The sequence below is a fragment of the Pholis gunnellus genome (assembly GCF_910591455.1).
Source record: "Pholis gunnellus genome assembly, chromosome: 5".
In the NCBI taxonomy this organism is placed as follows: domain Eukaryota; kingdom Metazoa; phylum Chordata; class Actinopteri; order Perciformes; family Pholidae; genus Pholis; species Pholis gunnellus.
In genome coordinates, this window is record NC_136531.1 from 20103748 (window position 1) to 20125281 (window position 21534).

At 41.7% G+C, this 21534-nt stretch overlaps 1 protein-coding gene across 1 annotated transcript in view; it reads right to left on the reverse strand.

The window, feature by feature from the left end:
* Window positions 1-21534, reverse strand: part of LOC306695994 (cytoplasmic phosphatidylinositol transfer protein 1-like) — a 55965-nt gene that overhangs the window by 12590 nt on the left and 21841 nt on the right. The window contains exon 2 of the mRNA XM_079159466.1: window positions 1082-1230. Within this exon, the coding sequence (XP_079015592.1) occupies window positions 1082-1230 (149 nt within the window). The remainder of the gene's footprint in view (window positions 1-1081; window positions 1231-21534) is intronic.

A 21534-nucleotide genomic window follows, 5' to 3' on the forward strand; every position in this document is an offset into this window, starting at 1 on the left:
TGAAGTGCTCAAAGACACAATAGAGACTTAAACATAGATGGTGAAATGGTTTTAACATGTTAAGGAAGTCGTCACGGAACAGTTCATACAACAAATGTAACTCTAGCCGTTTTTGTGAAACTTGTTAATAAAGAGTTGCGCTTTCATATTTATACATATATATATACATTGCAAATTGCCTGAAACATACCTGAATGGAAGCCCAACTTATTTCTGTAAGCTCCCTCTCCTCTCCTCTGAAGAACAGAGCTGTGCTGACTCAGCATAATTGTTATCTAGCATAGCGAACGCTGACACAGGTATTTGTGCTTAAACAAATGGTCCACAGCATCTCGGCCCCCTCTCTATTCTCCCCCTCTCCGTTTTCTTCCGCTATCATTTTCTTTTCTTCGCAAATGTTCCATCATCTCCCTTTGATTCATGTGGGTCTAACCAGACTGTGTGCGTGCAGGGTTCACACACGCATCTGCATGTCATACAGTGAGAAGCATCAGTATGGGGTGACGTATAACTGCGATGGAAACGTGCCAGTAAAAACCTGCAGTGTTCAGCGTGTGCGCATTTGTGTGTTCAAAACCTTTCCAGCCTTATCAAATGTCTAAATGTCATCTTAGCCAGTTGATCTGCAGATATACACGAGTATATGCTCCATGTTTTTCCAGCTTGGGGAAAGTCATGTCTGTGGATTAAAATTGTAGACTTGTTTCTGAACTCTTTCACTCAAAGAACTAGACATCTAGTCCCAGATGGACTTAAAGGCTGTGAGCCAAAACGGAAAGAGAAGAAATCATTTAGTACCAGTTGTTACTAAGCACATTACTGTAGTGTTTCTCTTCTGCAGTTTTGGAATTTCATTATATTTTAACTTTTAAAAACTGTTAAGCCATGGCAGCTTATGATCATCTTTCCACCTCCTGTATTAAACCCCCCAAAAAAAGATAAAGAAAAATATCAAATCTGGAAAGCATGATTAACTGGCTCCAGGCTCTATCAAAGATGCGTCAGATGAACTGCCGGTAGAGTGCAACACTTAAACGATTCATTTATGTTGGACAACGTAGAAATGAGACGTTCCACTGACCTGTTGAGGTAGACTCTTTTCTCGGTGAACTGTCCTTGGCCGTGCGCCGGGTCTTCAAACGGTTCGTTCTGGACAACCTCCACTCCTTCCCCTCGATCGCTCTGCTCGTGGCTGTGTTTACTGATCATGTACAGCTGCCCAATCCGGTACTGCAAGATAAAAATGGTCCACAGGGCAAGTTCACATACCATCGTCAGGAACTGGAGGCTGAGATAATGATGCAAACACCGATGATAAAAGGACTCACAATCAGAAAGTATTTAAGTGATACTTTTTGTGTATGAACCATGACATTAAATCCAAAGCCAATGAAGCACCAACACAAAATATTAGAATCTGAATCATTTCAGTTGCGGAACAGAAGTGTGTTTATAACTAGTAATGATAATACCAAAAGATCTGAAGCAATGCATCAGGTTTTATAACCATTGAGATAACATCACTATTTGAGAATCTAAATGGTGCAGTCTTTGTTCATAAATTTAATTTCAGGGTTCAGTTCCTTGAAATTCCAAACTACTTCAACTGCGCTTCTCTCTGTATTTCTGCCCTAAGGCCGACGGAAAGTGGGAAACTGTACTCTTCTGCAATGGAAAATGTGTTTGACCATGAATTGTCTGTCTGCTTGGTCCCAAGTCAACACTCATTCTTTATGTATTCCAGACTTGGCTGAGAAAAATGTCAGAAAACAAAACAAAGTCATGTCAGCAATATTGCTTCTTCAATGAAAGGCCAGACTTCCTGTTTGTTTCTGGCTGAGCTTCTTCTGTTTCAATGATCGTGACTGTGGCATTTGTACCCTTCAGCATGATCACTTTATTCGAGCAATAAACCGTGGATTGACTAGCACTTCTTTCTGCTTTTGATCTTTAATCTTCTAAATCTAAAGCTTCTGTAGGTGACAAAAGACCCAGAAAGGAGTCGGGAAGATATGGAAATGAATGAAGGATTTCAGAGAGAGGAAAAGGTGACGACTGACGAGCATCAAAGGAGGGCAACTTGAGTTTTAATGAGGAGGGGATGAAATTAAATAAAAGACACAGAAAAGAAACACAACTGGACATGTTTGACAAAAGAGTGTGGGTAAGAGAATAAGACGAGAAAAATTGAGATGAGAAAAAAAAAGATGGTTCAATGATGGCCAGTGATGTTCATAATCCTTTTATCTGTTATTAAGCTGTGAACAAGTGATGGTGTTTTCTGCTCAGCCACCATATGCTCCTGTCCTCCACACATGCTTCACTTTAAAGATACATTTTAGAAGTGAGATGTGTTGGGCACTGGTACAGAAAGAGCGCTAAATCAACCCTATTCCCCTGGATTCCACATTGCCTTTTTTTTCCTGACCTTTACCTGCCACGGCTATTGGGCTGAGCTGCGAAATGCTGTCAGGGGAAAATGTGAGGCGCTCACCCAAAATAGAACCCGGGGGGTGTCAGCACCTAGCTTCATTAAATTCAATAGAATAAGTATCCAAATAAAAGATTGTATAAAAAAAAAAAAAAAAAAAGCTAATTTCCAAATGAATATAGCTGAATAATACAAAGGAAAATATCCAGCTGCATTAACAAAGCAATGCTTCAACATGTTTGCTCTAATATATGACAAGTCAGTGGATGCAAGAAGGTCAGTTGTGCTTTGCATTCAATACCCATAGTAACATTTTACATTTTCTAATATAACTAATGGTCTAAAAAAAATAATTTACAATACAAATAAATGTGTTGAGGTGGTTATTATAAAAATTAAACAGGCTTTTATTGGCTGGAGACAAGAGTGTAATCATCTGAAAATAGACGCTCCCACCAGAGGAAAGACGCTTCCACAAGGGTAGGACAAGGGTGATGAATTAGAATAGCTTTTGATTAACGCTGATTAATTCAAATATGGTGCAGGCAACACAAATCACCCTTTTCCTGTTGGTCCAAGTCCTGCCATTTAATGAAAGAAGCAGTAATCTAAAACCATCTGTTAATCATGGACACGCAGGCACATTTAAACCTGGGTCAGAAAGGGTCAAACTGAAAGTATGCAGACACAGATAACTTATTATGTAAATTTACTCTCACAACCACTCATCAAATCAATGCTATGGGATATTAAAATCAACAAGCAATGACTGTTGCATGGAAAATCACCATCAACCCAATACAAATGTCTCTCAGCACCACAGAGGACACAGAGCAAAGGTGCTGCAGCTGGACTTTGTGACCTTTAATGCATAGATTGTGTACATAAGGCAAAAGTTTCATAGCCAACGATGGTGTTCGTCGGAATTTTCCACACATTCCTGAGCAATACGTCACCAAAACTTCTGCCTTATTATGTACACAATCTATGCATTAAAAGGTCACAATATAAGCCGCAGCACCTCGGCTCCGTGTCCTCAAAGGTACTGTGGACGAGTTTCACTGTGAAACTTCAAAAGGGCAGCAACGCAATGACTCACTACCTCTGTATCCTTTTCCTCCGCTCACCACACAATGGTATACGTGTAAGATTACGGTGTCAAAAAAGGACACACATTTAGAAACGCACAGAACACCACGCCTGAAGAAGGTTGTCTGAGCACAACATTCCTCGAATAGAAAGCCAGACACAGCAGCAGATTAAGATATCAGAGACGAACACGCAGTGTTTGGCTGACCTCTGTCTCGGTCTGCTGCTGTACATTGTTTAGAGTAGAGAGAAAACCGTTCATTTAAATCTTCTCCTTTCAAAGCGCACTATATTTAATTGGCCCCTTCTCAATAACGTACAATGTTTCCTCACACACTGACAAACAGAAGCTGAAAGTTCATTTAAGTTAAGCATTTTTGTGTCTCGTGTATCTATATCAGCACTACATATCAGCCCTTGGCCGCCCTGCCCTTATAATTATCGGCTATTGAAAAACCCTCATCAGTCAACCACTGGCTGGTAGACATGTTTTAGGACTTTGAACCAAACCAGGCTAGAGGTTTCCTCTCGTCTGCAACATAAGAACTGTGTACCGGACCCAAAGACGATGCCTATTCACTTCAATGAGAATTACTTTATTTACGCACAAATTCGCTCTTCTCACGATTTATAGATAAGTGAGTCCACTAAAAAAAAAAAAAAAAAAAAAGTTTGAGAAACAGTGATGCATATTATATAAGTTGCGCTTAAAATGTCACAAAACTAACTTGATCAGCAGTGGAGCAAATTCAAGCAGCCACTAAAAAGTTCAGCAGTAGTTCAGTAAGTGCAGTAGAGTGGAGGGCTGCCATGTTGCAAGATTATGAAATGCATCAAGCAAAAAAAGGACATTTTCAGCACTAATGGCACACCCAAAGTGTTTTATAACATTTTGAGTGTTGGCAGGATCAGTTCTGAAATGACCCGCATCAGTGTAAGGCTCTGTACAGCACAGTCAGTACCGCCGTTCTGACATTTAATGAAACCGGGGAAGCCGGTCTGTGTTTTAGTGACCAGACTTGGGCATCTTAGCAGTTTAATACAGCCTGCCAGCAATGTGTTCACGCTGACTGCTCAGAGTCGGTCACAATAAATACATTATGGGGAATGTCACGAAGGTCAGCAGTGAAAATGTACACACTCTCAAACATGTATCCAAACATGGCATTAAAAAAATATATATATGCAATTCAGTCTCTGCCCATTTGTGTGTTCATTTATTAATGCAGCATATATGAGCTGACGTTATTATAACACCACTCTCGTACTTTACCGAGTATCAGCCAGAACAAATTGCATAACGTGTTCTTTCAGCATCACCGTCGGCCGATTCAGCCCCCTTTCTACTCAATCGTAGCCACATCAACGAAAAGCTGAACTTTTATTAATGGAGCTGAAGTCTCGAAAGCAAAGGCAGCGCGTCTAAAAATAGCTGTGGCGAGCGCGAGCCTGCCAGGTTAAGAGCCACTGTAAATAATGCAGATGCCCTCCATCCCTCTTATTCATGCTACTTACAAAATGAGGATGGTGAGTAGGGTGGATTTAATGACAGAGGACAAGCTGGAGAACAGCAGAAGAGGATTTTTTGTGCGTCCTTTGCCATCGTGCAAGTTGCGTGCGTCCTTTGCCATCGTGCGAGTCCTTCGCCGTTGCGCGAGTCCTTTGCTATTGTGCGAGTTGCGGAAAATGCGTGAGCGGTGCAGATGGACAGAGAGGCATAAAGGGTTGATACATGGTTACAGAGGCAGTAAAGTGTGACATCAGTCTAATTTAATGTCAGTTTAGGCACGAGATGTCCTTTTTTCATTCACTTAGTCACCGATGAGCTGTAGCGGTCATCAACTTCTAAAAATATCAAGGATGTGCATACATTATCTCAACCTCTTGTGGGGGGCCGGTGAGAGGACACCATGATGAATGTGCTCGACCGACCAACACAGATGTATTAGGGAAGGTTTTCACAACAACGAATAAAAAGCTTGTATTGGCTGGTTGAATAAACAGGTTATTTTCCCCTTCGTTGAAGCAAAACAGGCAGTCACTTCAGACAGGGCTGCAGCGCTGAAGTAGTACCAACTGTCTCTTGTCTGGAATCTTCACAGCGTGATCGATCATTTAGCTACATGACGCAGCCGGCACAAAGAGGCCAGTACTCTCCTCGCCTCGTCTTTATTCGATTTGTCTGATGACAGGGCACTCTGGTTTGTTGCTGCTCATTAATCAGTGCCAATAAACTAGAGAGTGCGTTGTCATCATCACCCCCTATTACAGGGTTCTGGTCTAGGTCGGTGAAACCCAAAATCCACCGCTGCGTTCTGACGGGCGTGAATTCACAAACTACAACCGTGTGTCCTGCTTGGAAGTGTGATCACAAATACTTAATTTTTCCTAAAATTGAACCATTGCACGAATTCACAGAAGGACTTAGTATTTAAACTTCACAAGGAGCAAAGATGAGTACATGTGGTTGAAGAAACTGAAATCCAGTTTGTCTCGACTCCACCGCTAAAGGTTTCCAACAGGCTGCTGTTAATGAGATGCAACAGGTCTCTTTGGACACAAACTTAAACCTTCGTTGCCCGTCATACACCCCTCTCTCCTCTGCTTCCTTGTTTGTTTGAGTGGTCCATTCATTACATTTTTCAATTTCATCTCATTTATCTCTGCCCACCTGAAGTGTTGCTATGCAATACGCTATGCCTTGCCAACCAGGAAAAAGTGGTTAATTCACTGTGATCTCTCAAAGCCTGCAAGTACAAATGGCTCCATTCATTAAACAAAAAAAACTAAACGGTGTAGTACTGCTCACTTCTCCAAGGGCTTTAAAAGGTCTAGACTTGTTGTCAGGCGTACGTAATATGAACAAACAACATTGCAGCGTTAAGCTGCATCAATCAATATGCGGTCTATGTGGACTCCCTCAGCATTTCTGTGCAGTCGATAATGCTAAAGCACAAGAAAGTGCAGTGGTCAGTAAAGCTACAGAACTGTTGTTGAGGGGGACGAGAACAGAGAAAAGAGCAAAATAAAATAAGTGGATTAAACAGTGGATGATAAAAATAGGGAATCAGCAGATATAGAGAAGAGGGGATAGGAGGAAGACAAGAAACCGGGAGGAGGAGTTATGATTAGCAGGCTGCACATCACTACATTGCCAGGGCTCAGTGTATAAAGGACGGGGTACTCAAATTAAAGAGAGCAATGAACCAAGAGAGGAGGATGGATGGAAAATAAGAGAATAATTTTCTGTCCATTGAGAGATGATCTCTCTCTTATTATTCTGTGAGACTCTCACTTGTCAAAGTTATGGAGGCCTCAAGCGCTCGCTTCACTGGTTCACTCAGACAAACAGTGATGGGAGTTTTTCAAGTTCTAATAGCATGTTGACGTGGGACCTTGGATAAGACCAACCATTCACACATTTTTGCAAGTAAAGCCCGAGTTCAGTCTACCATCATTGAGGATTAGCTCCGTTGAGGTAAACTGAGGGTACACATCTTTTATTCAACCTAAATACATGTTTACTAGTCTTTGTTGGTTTACCACTGTGGTATTTTGTTGACATCTATTTAATTGGACATGTATAATGTGATATTTTGTGCGCAAAGTTTAAAAGAAGTGGAAACCACACCCATCGTTACAATAATTAAAAAGCAAACATTCAGTATACCCTTTAGGAGCTAGCAATAGTTTTTTTACATTTAAGTAGCATTGTAGAAAGGTCCTCCAACCTCTCCGGGTAGTGAGTTTCAATATTACACAACACTTAAACCATGACTAGCGCAAAATCCACAAAACCGTGAAATTTAAGAAAATCTGAAATGCTTGCGTGAAGGTTTACAGATACTTGTTGGACCGTAATAATAAACTAATATTTTTAAGTTGCTCAGATGAGATTTTAATTTAGCTAGGCGATTTGTTTTATTTCATTTCCTAGATCTAGGGTAATCAACCCATCCTGCAGATGCAGCTAACCTTTCAGTGGCTGTTCGAGACTGACTATTGAGACATTTAATGAAAGTAGAAATTGTATGCACATTTTACTGTGAAAAGCTCTAAATTTGAAAGCTAGTATTAAATTCAGCCAGATGTTTTCCTAGCTTATACACTTTTGTTTTCACAAACGCAGCTAATTGGTTCATTTGACTGAGCGCAAATTATGTGTCACGGGTTGGAATGAAATTTGCATCAAATGAGACACATCGAGTTCCATCATGGTCTGAGGAATACACAAATAGAGCAAAATGGTGCTTCACACCACAGGGATACAGTAAGAACTTTTTACCAAATAAATCTATGAAAAAAAAAAGACATTCTTTAACATATGATAATTTCTCTCTATTCAGCATGTATTATTATATTCCAGTAATCTATTCTATACTACATTGTAAAACCTTGAGCATACAGAAATCTTTAACATCAGCCAAAGACTCTGAAGCCAGTGAGTACTTAATTAACCTTCAGCCAAACACCACAGCACACCTCTCAATTTGAAGTGAAGTAGGCTAATAGCCACACTAAAAGCTTCTCTAATCACCGTGTTCCACTTGTACAGGGGCCACGCTAATGCCCTCCGGGAGCACCGCGGCAGCCCAACAGAGGGACCCTGTTTGCACTAGGAAGGTAAACACGGACAACTTCTAAGAGTAGCTTTGAAAAATGTAAACCATTCTTGCCGCAGAGCTCATGTGATTTTACTTGCTCATGTTCTGCCTGAAAAGAGTGGAACGGCTACGGAGAGGACTGTGAAAGCAGAAAAAGAATCCACGACTCACAGCTTGTGAAAATGAGCTCAGTGTGCTTTCCTCGGTTATCCAGTGAATGAGTGTGTGGGAAGCGCGTATGTACATAGTGCTATTACGATCACGCGCTGACGACCTGTGGTAACGCAAGCAGAAAGGTGGACTTTTATTTATAGTAATTCTTAAGAAAAGAGATTTTTTTCCTAGAAGACAGCCCACATCTTAGTAAAAGTACCCAACTCCTACCTTTGTATTACTCTTGTGGATCAAGCCTGAGACCAGTCCATTGAAATCCAATTTGTTTTGCAGATATTATTTACTTTTTATAGCTTGTATTAGGCTCAATGAGCCCATGGGGAGTTGATGCTCTTATCAGTATTGGAGTATCATTCATTCATTCATTCATTCATTCATTCATTCATTCATTCAGTAGCCATTTACTTGCCTACCATGTTGTTTGTAGCAGCCGTTCTCAAGTTTGTAATGAGCGGCACCGCAAGCACAACGCTAAAGACACTGTCTCAAAAACAAAAAGGCCACACAGTCATGAGCCATGTACAAGTCATTACTGGAGTATCAATAGCTGTAGCTCCAATACCTCCTCTAGCAACCACCTATGCAACTAGAAAGCTGCCCGTAAGTACCAGTACCTATAAGCAGTACTGGTATGACTCAAACTGTAACAATGTCCTCCTCTAGGGGGAATCTGTCACCTTAAAAGAATAAAAGCCTAACTCCTGCTCCCCTTTCTCTACCTGAAGATGTAACATTGCCACAACACCGTATGATTTGATCAGCCTCTCATACTGAAGGTGTCATGGGGCCAGGATTGATGCAGGGGCAGGTCGAGGGCACACTAACAAAAACAAATTAGTAAGTCAAATCTTAAAAATTCAATAATTGAAAAAAAAAAAAAAACCTGGTGCTTTATTCTCTCATCTAATCAGCTCTCCACTCTCTCACTCCCACAAACAGTCAGCCCTTCATACTGATGGATGGCTGCATTAGCAGGGCAATAGTGGCTTGAGTAATGAAGGACTATGGTGGGAATGTGGACAGAGGAGCAACATTACACCAGACCGATATCAGGAAACAAGAGAGGAATAAAGCCTTACTGCTGGAACACACTGTGTTGGCATTCAGGTTTCACCACAGACTGATTTTAAAATGCATGCTTCAGCTGATTAACCGTTTATTCCTCCTAAAATGACGACATGTAAATTGGCAGAGAAATCACTTAAAAAGAAAACATCAGGCTTTGATTTGTCCCTTGTGACTTTCAGGTGATCCTAGAGCGGATTGAGGGACTGAGTGACCTCGTTAGCTCCATGAAACAGTGATTTATTGAAACAGCTCAACCATTTGTTGCTTTACCCGGGAACCCCGCCACAAGTGTCGCTAAAAGTGTGTGAGATCTATGGTGAGGCAATAAACGGCCAGAATATCTCTCGAAGAATCAGCCTCAGGTCCAAACAAACGCTCACCACAAACGCCTACGTTCAACACGCCCAGTTTCTCTCTCCCTACTTTATAAGAAAAACATAAAATAGCTCAGTATTCAGCACTTTGCACATTTCAGATGGTTTATTTTGTCAATTTATCTTAAGTGGTAGAATTAATTCTCTCAACCTATAAAGGAACTCTTAATCCTTCACTTTTGTTCAGTTTTCTGAAAATTTCCAAATCAATACATTTCGAGATACACGTTTTTCATATACACCCTGAAAATGGATATAAAAAACACTTTAATCTCTTTCTCTGCTCCAAGGTTTGTAGCTAGGATTGCATTAGTTCGCAGGCTTTCATGCATCCATTTATTACACAGACACACTCATAAATACATACACAATCCCATACTGCTGCTGTGCTACCGCTGTGGGCCAATCACTTTGCAATTTCATTACCTATGATGGCAAAGACGCTCACACACTCACCGTCTTCTTCCCCCGTTTTGTGCACATTTAATCAACTGGGCGGCAGTGTGCAGCACACTGGGCTGCTTTCTCCAGATAAGATTATCCTTCAACAGTCAGTAGGTGGACCAGGAGTGTAATTAGTGTATGGATATATGCATGTGTGAAGGCAAGAGAGTAGACAGAAAGGCCAAACGAACAAGACAAAAAGATGATAAAGATGGCGATTGAGTGAGAGAGAAAATGTATTCTATTAGAAAAACTATGGAAAAGGCATAATCCCATGAAACGTCTTCAATTGCGAATAAAGTTTTAAGCTCGCTTGCAGTGGTTTTTGCCTTTGTCAAAAAAAAAGTTGATGCGCTAAAAAGATTATGGAAACGCCTTTGCGACTTTCGCAACTGATGAGCTGTTTCTGCTGTTTGTGTCTTCTTGGATAAGAGATAATTAAATGTCCAATAGTAGTATTTTACCTTAGTTTTCCGTGTCAGCAACAAACTATTTATGACAAATTTTGGCATAAATCAAAGTATTGGATGATGCTGATGAATAATAATTTATTCTGGAGGAGGGCACGAATGTGTCTCAAAATTCATGGCAATCCAATAGTTGACCCTTTTCACTCAAAAATGTTTTAAATTGTTGTATATTGATTGTGACGGCTGCTCCGTTGACCTTTAGGTGAAAAAAGAAAAAAGCTGTGGTGAAGTGGCCACCTGTGACTCAACCCGATACCTGTCAGCTTCAAGTTCCTGCTAATGTGGGATAAAGTGCCGGCCAGCTGAGGCATACGCCGAGAGAACGTACGCCTCCCCTCGGACACTATTATTATTATTCATCACATCATCACACGTGCAGACAGGCCTGTGCACACGCAGATGATGCACAGTACACATTTATACAGACAAATCCAATGCCAGTGACAGGTGGACGGATGCTTTCCTGTGACGAGCATGTTGGTCACGACAACATGCGTCAAAGAAAGTACTGGCGAGAGAAATGTTTAAACCTCGATTTAGACAAAAGAGTGTATTTCATCAGGGAGCTTTCCAGGTAGAAGTCTTAAGGTTGTTAATCATTTTTGTAGCAATTTCTAACATTTTACTTAATGCCAGTCCGTCGTTAAACCGCGTGAATAAAAGACTTAAAAGGGTTTGCGTTATTATACCACGGCGACGGGAAACACTCGAGTCAGATTGGCCAGGAGTGTGGATTATTTTCAGATTCCGGCACCGCTCTAGATAATGGCTCTAAATTGGTATGCACAGGCATGTGGATGGAGCTTGGCAGATCTACATGGAGTACAAAAGGTAATCTATTACTGGCAACGTGCTGTCCCGAGAGCAGAGGGTGAAGCATTCAAGACATGCCAGACTGCTTGGCTGATATTTCCACATTAATATTTCCCTCAACAGCGAATTCAAATGCCGGCTTGTCAAGATGATGTTACACCTGCCCGGACTGAAAAAATACTGAATGGAGCTGGGCTGGAACCCAGTTAGCTGTTGGCGTTGAGGTGAAGGTCATGGTAGTGTGCTATGAATTGCAGATCGGCGGTGTGTGTCGCAAGAGAGTGGTGTGTGTAGTTACTTTATGAGTGATAACATGTATTGACATTCTATATCAGCACTGAATGACACATCATTTAGCACATTTTCACAGTACTAATTAACTGATCATAGAGTATGCATTCAGAACAATTCATTTATGACAGCCCACATGAGCTTGAAAAAAAAAAAATGGGGATGTGGAAAGCCTTTTGGGAGAAACATGAATGTTATATTAGGCTGCATTGACCTACCGCTTACCTCCAGAGTAGTTACCAGTAAATTATGTTTCTTCACAGTTTCGAATTTAGAAAATCGTTCAGTCTAAGCCAGTCGCTGAAAAGCTTATATCCTGCTGACACGGTTGCTTCTATATTCATGACCTCTGGATTTTTACTGTGCTTCATAGTTTTTATCCCTGATCAACAGTTTCACTTCCATTTATCTTTAGGACCACCTGTTAAAAAACAGACAAATGGGAATGTATAGGGAAGGTCAGAAGTGTCAGTAATTTGGGAGTATAGAGAGATTGCAAGATACCTTTGAGGGGTCGCAAGATGAGGGAAGTTGGGGGAAAAAAAAGAAAAAAAAATGCTGCAACGCTCACTGTGGGATGGCACACAATCCTCTCATAAGAGCTCTCAAATAGACTCATTTCATAAAAGCATTGTAACTGAAAGCTAATTGGAGGGGCAATGATGCCAATGTCAGGTTACGACACAGCCTTGAATTATGATTAAAGAGGAATGTTAAATGTGGAATAAACTAAAAACTTTCAATATCATAGGGAGACTTAAAGCCCCCCCCCCCCCCCAAAAAAAGGAGTAGAGCCTTGGGCACATTAAAAAGAAAAATAGATACAAGCAGAGGGAGAGACAGGTGGTAATATGTAGCAGAAGGCGGGACCAAGCTAAAACAGAGAGAAGTCAAAGAGAGGGGGAGATAATGGAAGAGAGAAGAGGAAGAGACGCAAGACAAATGACAGGAGTGATGGAGCGAAAAACTATTTGAAAGACGGACTGTAGAAAGTTAGAATGCTAAATGAATGTGGAGAGAATAAAAATGGGAGAATAATAAAGAGGCACTCTACATTAAGGTTGCAAACGGGAGGTAAGTACTTGTGTGTGGGGAGAGGATACAACAGAGAAAAGAAGGAGATGCAGCAGATGATGGGAGAGTCAAGACAAGGAGTGTGAAAGAGTAAAAGAGACTGAATAAGCATGAAGGGTGTTATGTGACAAGAACCAAGGAGGAAGAGGATGGTGCCTGACTCAGATCCTGCCTCCTTGTCCTCGCTGGCCAACACAGGGACTGTAAATCCCCACGAAACTTGAGAGGATGTAAACAAACCATTAGCCCTGGTCTGCCAGAGGGACAACCACCCCCCCTCACACACACACACACACACACACACACACACACACACACAGAAGCATTGTACATGCAACACATGCAAACAGGTGTGAATGTGCAGACATGTTCACCTTCGTAATACACGCATGCAAAACCAGTGTGCAAGCCTACTAGAGAAAGTTCATTCATAAAAAATTGAAGCACGATACTCAACGTTTTAGGCCTAAACCAACAATAGTTCAGTAAAAATCCAATGACACATCGGTAAATATTAAGTTATAGTAGTGAAAGCCTGGTCACATGCTGAGAAACACACTAAGAGACGGACAAAAACAAAATTTTATTAAATATGAGATATAAACTCGTCTCATGTGCATGTATATAGAAAGCAATGGCATTCAAGCCACCAACCGACAGCACTACAATAACCTGTGATTTTACAGGAAGGCAGTGACAGTGGCGGTGAGTGGACCCCATTAAAGAGCCACAAAGCCTGGTGAAGAAGGAGGGGAAACTAATGAAAGTACCCTCTGTGTAGAGTCCCCTCTGTAGCCACGAGCTGAACACTTTCATATGCTTTTACACAACCAAACACCACATTCTGTTCAGTTCTCTCCGTCTCCGTCTCAAAGTCTCATTCTACCTCCTCGTGTCATCGGTCTTCTGTCACTTCTCTAATTTGTTCTCTCAATTTCCTTTGCTCATCGTGCAATTTTCCCTTCACCTCCATGCCATCCTCCAGGGCTCTTAGTGTGAAAATGGAAGACAGATTGAAAGCCTTTTTTTTTATTAATGGCAAAACGCTTAATAGATTTTCTCTTCACACCGTTTAGATAGTCAAATCATTCCGTTTAAATTTAAAGTGACATTTTAGTTTTCCCATGCAGCTCTGGAAGGTAACAAAAAGTTGGTCTGTGGTCGTCACTTAAAGCACTTTCTCTCCTCGCTCACTGCTCAGAGGTGTTAACACACATGTACACAGCACACGCACACAAAAAGGAAGTGCAGAGTGACCACAGCAGGCAGGAAACAGACAATGTAACAGCGATAGATAGCTCTGGGACATAGACTGACACTATGCACATTGGCTTGCACTTGTATCTGCTTTTAGTGTGCTTTTCCACCTCCTTCGCTCCATTTTGCCAGGATGACACAGCTAGAAATTACTCTAGGCTTTTAGCTCGCTGCGTTTCTGTTACACCTGCAGTGGTGTGTGGTCGTCGTCGCCTGCACTGTCCGTGGTGAAACACTGTGCACCAACATACACTGTTTATTGCACCATAGATGACTTAAAACACGAGACTCAAACTGAGCTGGAAGTTCAGTGCACAAGTGCACATATTTGGTAAATTACATTAAGAAACAGTCTGCTACTAAATTAACCTGAGAAATTGTATCGTCAACTGGACTTTTTTTGTACTTTTGCTAAAGCCAAGAATCGAGTTTAGGATTAACAGAAAATGTAAATCACAGGCTCGCTAGTAAAGACAGGTTGTGTGATAGCAACTGACTGCGTGTAGGAAAGGGAGATGAATAGAGTAGTGAGAATGAGTGTGTGTGTTTGAAAGTGTTAATTCATCTAATGGCTCAGTGTAGGCGTGCAGGTGAGTGGTTTATACCGCACAGGGATGTTGTGAATAGTGGCGTGAGAGCGAGTCATTTAAATGAAAAGGTCAGGATGGGTGATGGCAGCTTTGATGGGAATCCCTACTGGGAGTGTGTGTGTGCGTGCGCGGTAGCAGCAGGGCCACTACTGTGCTATTTTTAGCCATGTTGGTTCAAGTTTGACTTCTCCGTTGGGGACTAAGGACAGTCAATTTCCCTGCCTCCTCCTCTTTCCTCTCCGTTTGTCTTCCTGCACTCCTTTTAACAATCTGTGTTTCCTCTGTCGCCAGATGCTGACAGTCAGGAAACCACATCATGAGATGTTCAAGGATTTTACCATCTTACCTTCCAACCTCGTCATTACCAACTGAACCCGATGAGACTGCTGGTCTGATACTCTATGAATTAAATGACAATCAAGAGCTGTATTTACATGGAGCTTTTTTAAAACCACTAACAATCAGAATAGGCCTCTTAACATTAAAGATGGGTGTCAGCCTATGCGATAACAAAGCCCTGAAACTGGTAAGCCCAACTGGAATGCAGGCATCAACGACGTCGTTAATTACACCTGTGCTCTTTCAGCTCTTTGTAATTAGTGTGTACACATGATCTACACACGCCCTTCCAAACGGCTAAAATGTAACAGCAGGGTGGAACACAGCTGAAATTAATATAATTAACGAGTTTGATTTAGGGGAGTCAGACAGCAAGCACGAACACCAATATTAACCATTAATAGTTATAAGCAACTGCTGTGTGTTCCATGATGACACAAGGGCAGTGTATCCTTTTAGCTTGCTTTACAGTTCATTTTTCATGAGGTGTCACACCTTAGAATCGTCTCACAGTTATAAGTGTCAAAATGCTTATTAGCCAAATATCCAAATCAGAGTATAAATACTAAATGCGTACTACACCAAACGAAACACGCGTTTGACACACATCCTGCGCAGTGTCTCATTGGACCAGCTGTACAAACACCTGCAGGAAAGGTTTATTTTGGGACTTAGTTGGATACCACCATTAGTGCCCGACCACTTTCAGCCCCAGTGACGTGAAAAACAGACTGCCCATCCCTTTGGAAACAAACTAAACTATAGACAGACAGAAATGGCTGTATGGTTACAAATTATTTGAATTCACCAAACGGCAACAAGTACAGTCCATTGTATGATCTTATATATTTAGTGGCAGGATAGATCATTTAACTTCCCAAAGAAGCTTCCAGAAAAAACACAAAATTACTTTGTTAGTATTACTGGGATGGATTAGTATTTCACAGGTCAAAAATTGATAAACACAGCAACTTCCATCAGATGATTAGCTATCGAAGTCACAGAAAAACAGCCTTCCCTGCACCTCTCTTGACCCTCACGTCAGCACTCCTGACCCCCGTTCTTTATTCAGTAATAAACACACAGGTGTGCCGACCATACATATATGCTACTCTCCTTTTACATCTTGCCATTTTTCTCCCCTCCCCATCTGTCACTCTTACCTTTACCATCCATGTCATCCTCTCATGACCTGTGCATAACTGACGCAACGGACGTGCGAGTGGGACACTGGGCTATTGCATAATCACAGTTCAGATAGTGTTACGGTCCACGGAGGTGTGATCCTACACTCACTAATGATTCTCGACGCAGCGCGACAGCACCGGGTAGTCAGCTGAGGTCGATGTCTCATCAGCCGTGCTCACAATCGTACATCTGGCATCAAGCATGTTATTTTAGCAAAGATAATGAAGCCCTTAGGAACTACAAACAACAACAACAACAACAACAACAACAACATATAAAACCCTAGATTCAAAACACTTTGTATGGTTGAATGCAATTAATGCTGTATAATGATGATGATTCAATATTATGAAGTGATTTGTTTGAAGTTGGGAGCCACATGAACCCTGGTGTGAAACGGGTTCGTTTACAACAAAAGGTTTGTCATAATAAGCTGAGAGAAATCAATAGGGCATTATTGGGGAAGTGGGGAAGAAGGGAAGGAGGAATTTAAGACTTAAAAAAAAAAAAAAGAAACGCTGTACGGCCGAGGTTAAATATTGATCCCCAAAGACTAATATTTGAATAGATTCATTGATAGATATGGGAAGGCTAATGATTCCATTCAACTGTAATTATTAGACTGCAAACATCTTGACAGTAACAGTTTTGACCACAAGGTATCCAACTTGGACAATGTCCCTTAAGAAAAAACAACGTGTTGGCCAATTAGTCTGTGAACAGTGCGTCCCCATCCCCCTTTAATCCAAAAGGTCAAACCAGAGGATTATTACAAATGTAATTAAAAACACTAAGGAGTCACAACAACTAAGCTCTATGGACATAATCACTGCAACTGATTATGCATCCTTGTCACAGCAAGCAGTAGTTGCAGCTACGCCTAAATTAATTCAGCTGTCCCCCATCAAAGTCAGATTGTCCAGAGTTCCATAAACAGGACAGCTGGTTTGATGGACGCAGGTGTACTGAAGCTCGTCACTAATACTAAGCTGCTTTGACATATGGAGGTGATTGAGATGCATCCCCAGTAACTAACGTCCAAGTGGTCTTGAGATAGGAATCTAATTCTGAAAGAGTCCAGTTTAAAGACTAGATAGAGCAAGAATCAACGGATATGTTGCCACCAAGACTCTGAGAAAAGATGACAGAGGGCCAGGCCCAGGTGTATTATTATTATGCAATTTGTTTTCCTCCTCAGAGGCCTGGACCTTGTGCTCTATTTTCGGCTTCAACTGGCTAAACAGGTAGAACATTAGTAATGTGACTGGCTAAGAGGATCACCACATCCTTCCATTTTATATTCCACTTTAACCGACCCTTGATGCATACAGTGCTGCACTTCTATAAAATGAAAATAGGTGGTGCGCTTTGATACACCTGCACTGACCTTTCACACCTGACCTGCTTATTTGCCGATACGGCTCCGAGAGCGAGAGCGAGATCTTGAAGAACTGAAACACTTTAAAAAGGAAGTGAAAACTGCCCATTTACCAAAATAAGTTTTCTTTAATTACATTTTCTTTTATTATAATATAATTATTTTGGTTTATCCTGATCTGGACCACAGTGGAACTTTGTTTTTTGTATTCGCCTCAATTCATTTTATAGTCACACTGCCAAGATAACGTAAACGGGTGATTTATAAATACCGTAAACTCACAGGCAGTCAATTTATGAGGCAGCAATTTGGCAACCCGTTTTCCTGCCGGGTTAGACATTTTGGCATCAAATGGGGAGATCAAAACAAATCTGCCTCCAGGTACTCCAACTTAAACTAAACCCAACCGTCTGTCTTGTCATTTATATTATTTTGGTGTTCATACCAGGTAGGAACGCAAATAAAATGGCGGAGCATCAGTCCAGAGTGCAGTTTACTCTATTTTATCGTGCTGTGGAACTGCTGGCTGCTGCTCATGCTTCAACATCGGCCTTGTGACGGCCATATAGTGCAGTGCGAGTTGCATTCGATTTGCTTTGTTGCCATGAATCGCCACCGTTCCAAATGAACTGCTCCAGGGTTCAAATTAACTGCTACAAAGATTACCGATGTGAACACACTGTCGGTTTTTACTATTGCCAAATTAGCTCTGCTGAAAACATTTCTCATTGGATCTATGCAATCTAATTGCGTGCTTCTACTCTTGTTCAAATGAGCGATGTGTGCTGATCTGAGAACAGCCCTCTGTGCATTTTATGCTTGTGTAACTCTGTCTAAATGTGTCCTTTATGCCAAATCTATGCAGCTGACCGTTAAGGGGAAAATGCCACTGCACACTTGTTAAGACAAATTCACTCACAAATGTACACACACACACACTTACACTTTGTGGCGCTACCAAGGCAACCCAAACACGAGCTAATTATAGCTGAAGACTCCGGCACACATATGGACAAACAGTGAGCAGCAGGGCAAGTTATCTTCAAGGAATCCACATCCTTATGGGCTTTGTCTCAACAGATATCACACCTGCTCAATCTGATGCTATCTCGAGAGGTGTGTGTGTGTGTGTGTGTGTGTGTGTGTGTGTGTGTGTGTGTGTGTGTGTGTGTGTGTGTGTGTGTGTGTGTGTGTGTGTGTGTGTGTGTGTGTGTGTGTGTGTGTGTGTGTGTGTGTGTGTGTGTGTGTGTGTGTGTGTGTGTGTGTGTGTGTGTGTGTGTGTGTGTGTGTGTGTGTGTGTGTGTGTGTGTGTGTGTGTGGGGGGGGGGGGGGGGGGGGGAGTGGCTTTAATGATATATGTATGAAGGCGTGAAAGTGCATGTGCCTCATCGTACGCCTTTGTTTTTGTTAGTAGCAATCCTGATTTACCTACATCCGTTTCCACCATGACATGGGTACCTAATTATCAGCACGTGTCCCAGTTGTAGTTTTTTTAAACCAATCACTCCACCAGAACTCCAGTTCTTCACCAGAACATCAAGCTTCTGTGACGCAAACAGCAACATTATCTTTCTATATTCTAATGAAAGCACCTTATGCCCTGCCATCCTACTAGAGTAAATACTAAAATGATTTCACAAATGAACAAGTCTTTGACTGCTGCAGATTTCTGTAAGCCGAAAATATGCGGGAGGATGTACAACGCACATTAAACGGCCCGACTGACAGAACAAACGGTACCCTCAGTGAAGATATTTCAACAATCAGGCTTCTGCTGCTGAATTCACACAAGTATTCCCTTGGGTGCTGCGCCAACAATCATACTGCTCAGTGGTTTGTGGTCTGAAGCGCACCACAGAGAAGGATGGAAAGCAAGCCGAAAGCAACGATTAAATATATAATTAGGCTATCCTGTTACAAAAAAAAATCCTGTGTGTTTTATTAGATTCAAATTACTGCATTCTGCCTCAGCACAATTACTTGGCCTTTTAATAAGGATGAACATTTGCTCACATATCTATAAATAAACTTTATTTTCTGAAACTGCATTTCTTTCTCCCTGCCTTTCATCATCTCATCTCTTGAAAATCTAAATCCATGGATTTACCTTTTCAAGGTACCCGTTTTAACTTATTCTTAAGCCATTTGCAGCTATTCATCGAGAGAATCTTCCTATTTTCACTCGTTAAAGCCTGAGCAGCACACACAGTAAAACAACCCCATAGCGCCTGATATTAAAGAGGAAATATTCAACTTTTTTGCCTTGAAGCAGGATGTACACCGTCTGTACTTCTCGGCCTGAGTTGGTCAAATGTGCACTTCAGCACTTGTCACTCATCGTGCCAAGTTGTCTACCTTGAAAACAGCTTCTAGCCTGAAGCTGAGGTAACTGCAGTCTATAAATCCAGCACAGGCAATGGAGAAGCAGAAAGGGAACGCTGCCAAACTGACAGCGCTCAGTAATTCCCCATTAATTGCATCCACTGTGGCAGCCCGCCATAATCTTATTTGCCCTGCCACATTTAATTCATAATGTAGCGAAAATGTTTACACTTCCATGGATGGACTGGCTGCATGGCCTCGGCAGCAGTGTGTGGAAAAGCCCGGCTGAAAGTGGCTACCGTCTCCGGAGCATCCATCGCCCGGACTTGGCCGCTCTCCGGGGCCTTAGACTCAGTGCTTCAAGTTTAAAAACTATTTTTTCAAATTCCAGGGAGTTATGCCCTCAAACCCCCCCTAGAGGGTCTGGTCTCACAGAATCCTTTGGGAAACCATACAAAGTTTAAGGGTTAAGAGTTAACATGGATATTAATTTACTGGTTAACATTACTGTAAACATATGCACGCACGCATCAGTGCTTATTGCAATGCCGCATCATGGGCCCTGCAGATGCTTTCCACTAAATAGAAAATAAGGGGTATGGCAAATATGTGGCACCCTCTCTCTCACACGCACACACCATTAACCTCTGACTGCAGTGAGAAAAAACCTGGAAGAAAAAAAAAAAAAAAAAAAAAAAAAAAAACTTTGAATTGACGTACTTCACATGACACAGTCGGTTAGCTGGAGGCTCACTGGAACGTAGATGTCAGCATTTCTACACGTGTGTGCGAGCGAGGGCGACGTGCCAAGGCCAACCACTTGGGCTGCAAACACATTTCAGCACCCTGGACAGTTACAGTTTCCTCACAACGGGAAAGTGGGTGCAGTCATTTATAAGCTGTGTTGACACTGCATTCACTTCTCCTTGCCCGTGTATGAAGCACTGTTCACACGGCACCCTTCAAACCCAATCTGTTTTTCATCACCCATGCTATGTGTGCTTTAGGTTTACAGAACAAACATGAACATTACCAACCATTATGAGAGGTAAAGCTACAGTACACTCAAAACATGACACCCTGGCCACCATGAAAACAACACATTTCTGCATTAGAGAGATGTCAGTTTGATTGCATTGTTATTACTAGATGACTTCTGAGTTCACTGAAAACCAGTAGGTAATTTGCACTAGAGTTGACATGGCTGACACAGAGAATTACAATTGTGGATGGATTGATCATTAGAATTACAGATCCAACCGCTGTGCATTTAATCCTGTTAAAATTGGACTTAAGCCTGCAGTCTGACTGGCACAGAGTGAAATGAAACGGCTGCTGGCAAAAGAAAAAAACAATTAAAAAAAGAAAATGTGGAAACGTGAATCCACTGGCTGCAGAATGATTGCACGTATGCTGGGCGAAGTGCAGTTTGAATAAGGGATTGAACGAGTAAATGGATTGTAAACTAGAATACGAGACGCGCATTAATGGATACCTTCCCCATCGATTGCCAGTATCCTCGAGAGCAGAACGCAATGGAGCCATGAGACTAATGGTGTTCTCACTGGTAAAGAGCCCGTCCAAGTCAACACGTGAAACCAGGGGGATGAAAAGCAACTGCTTGTTTT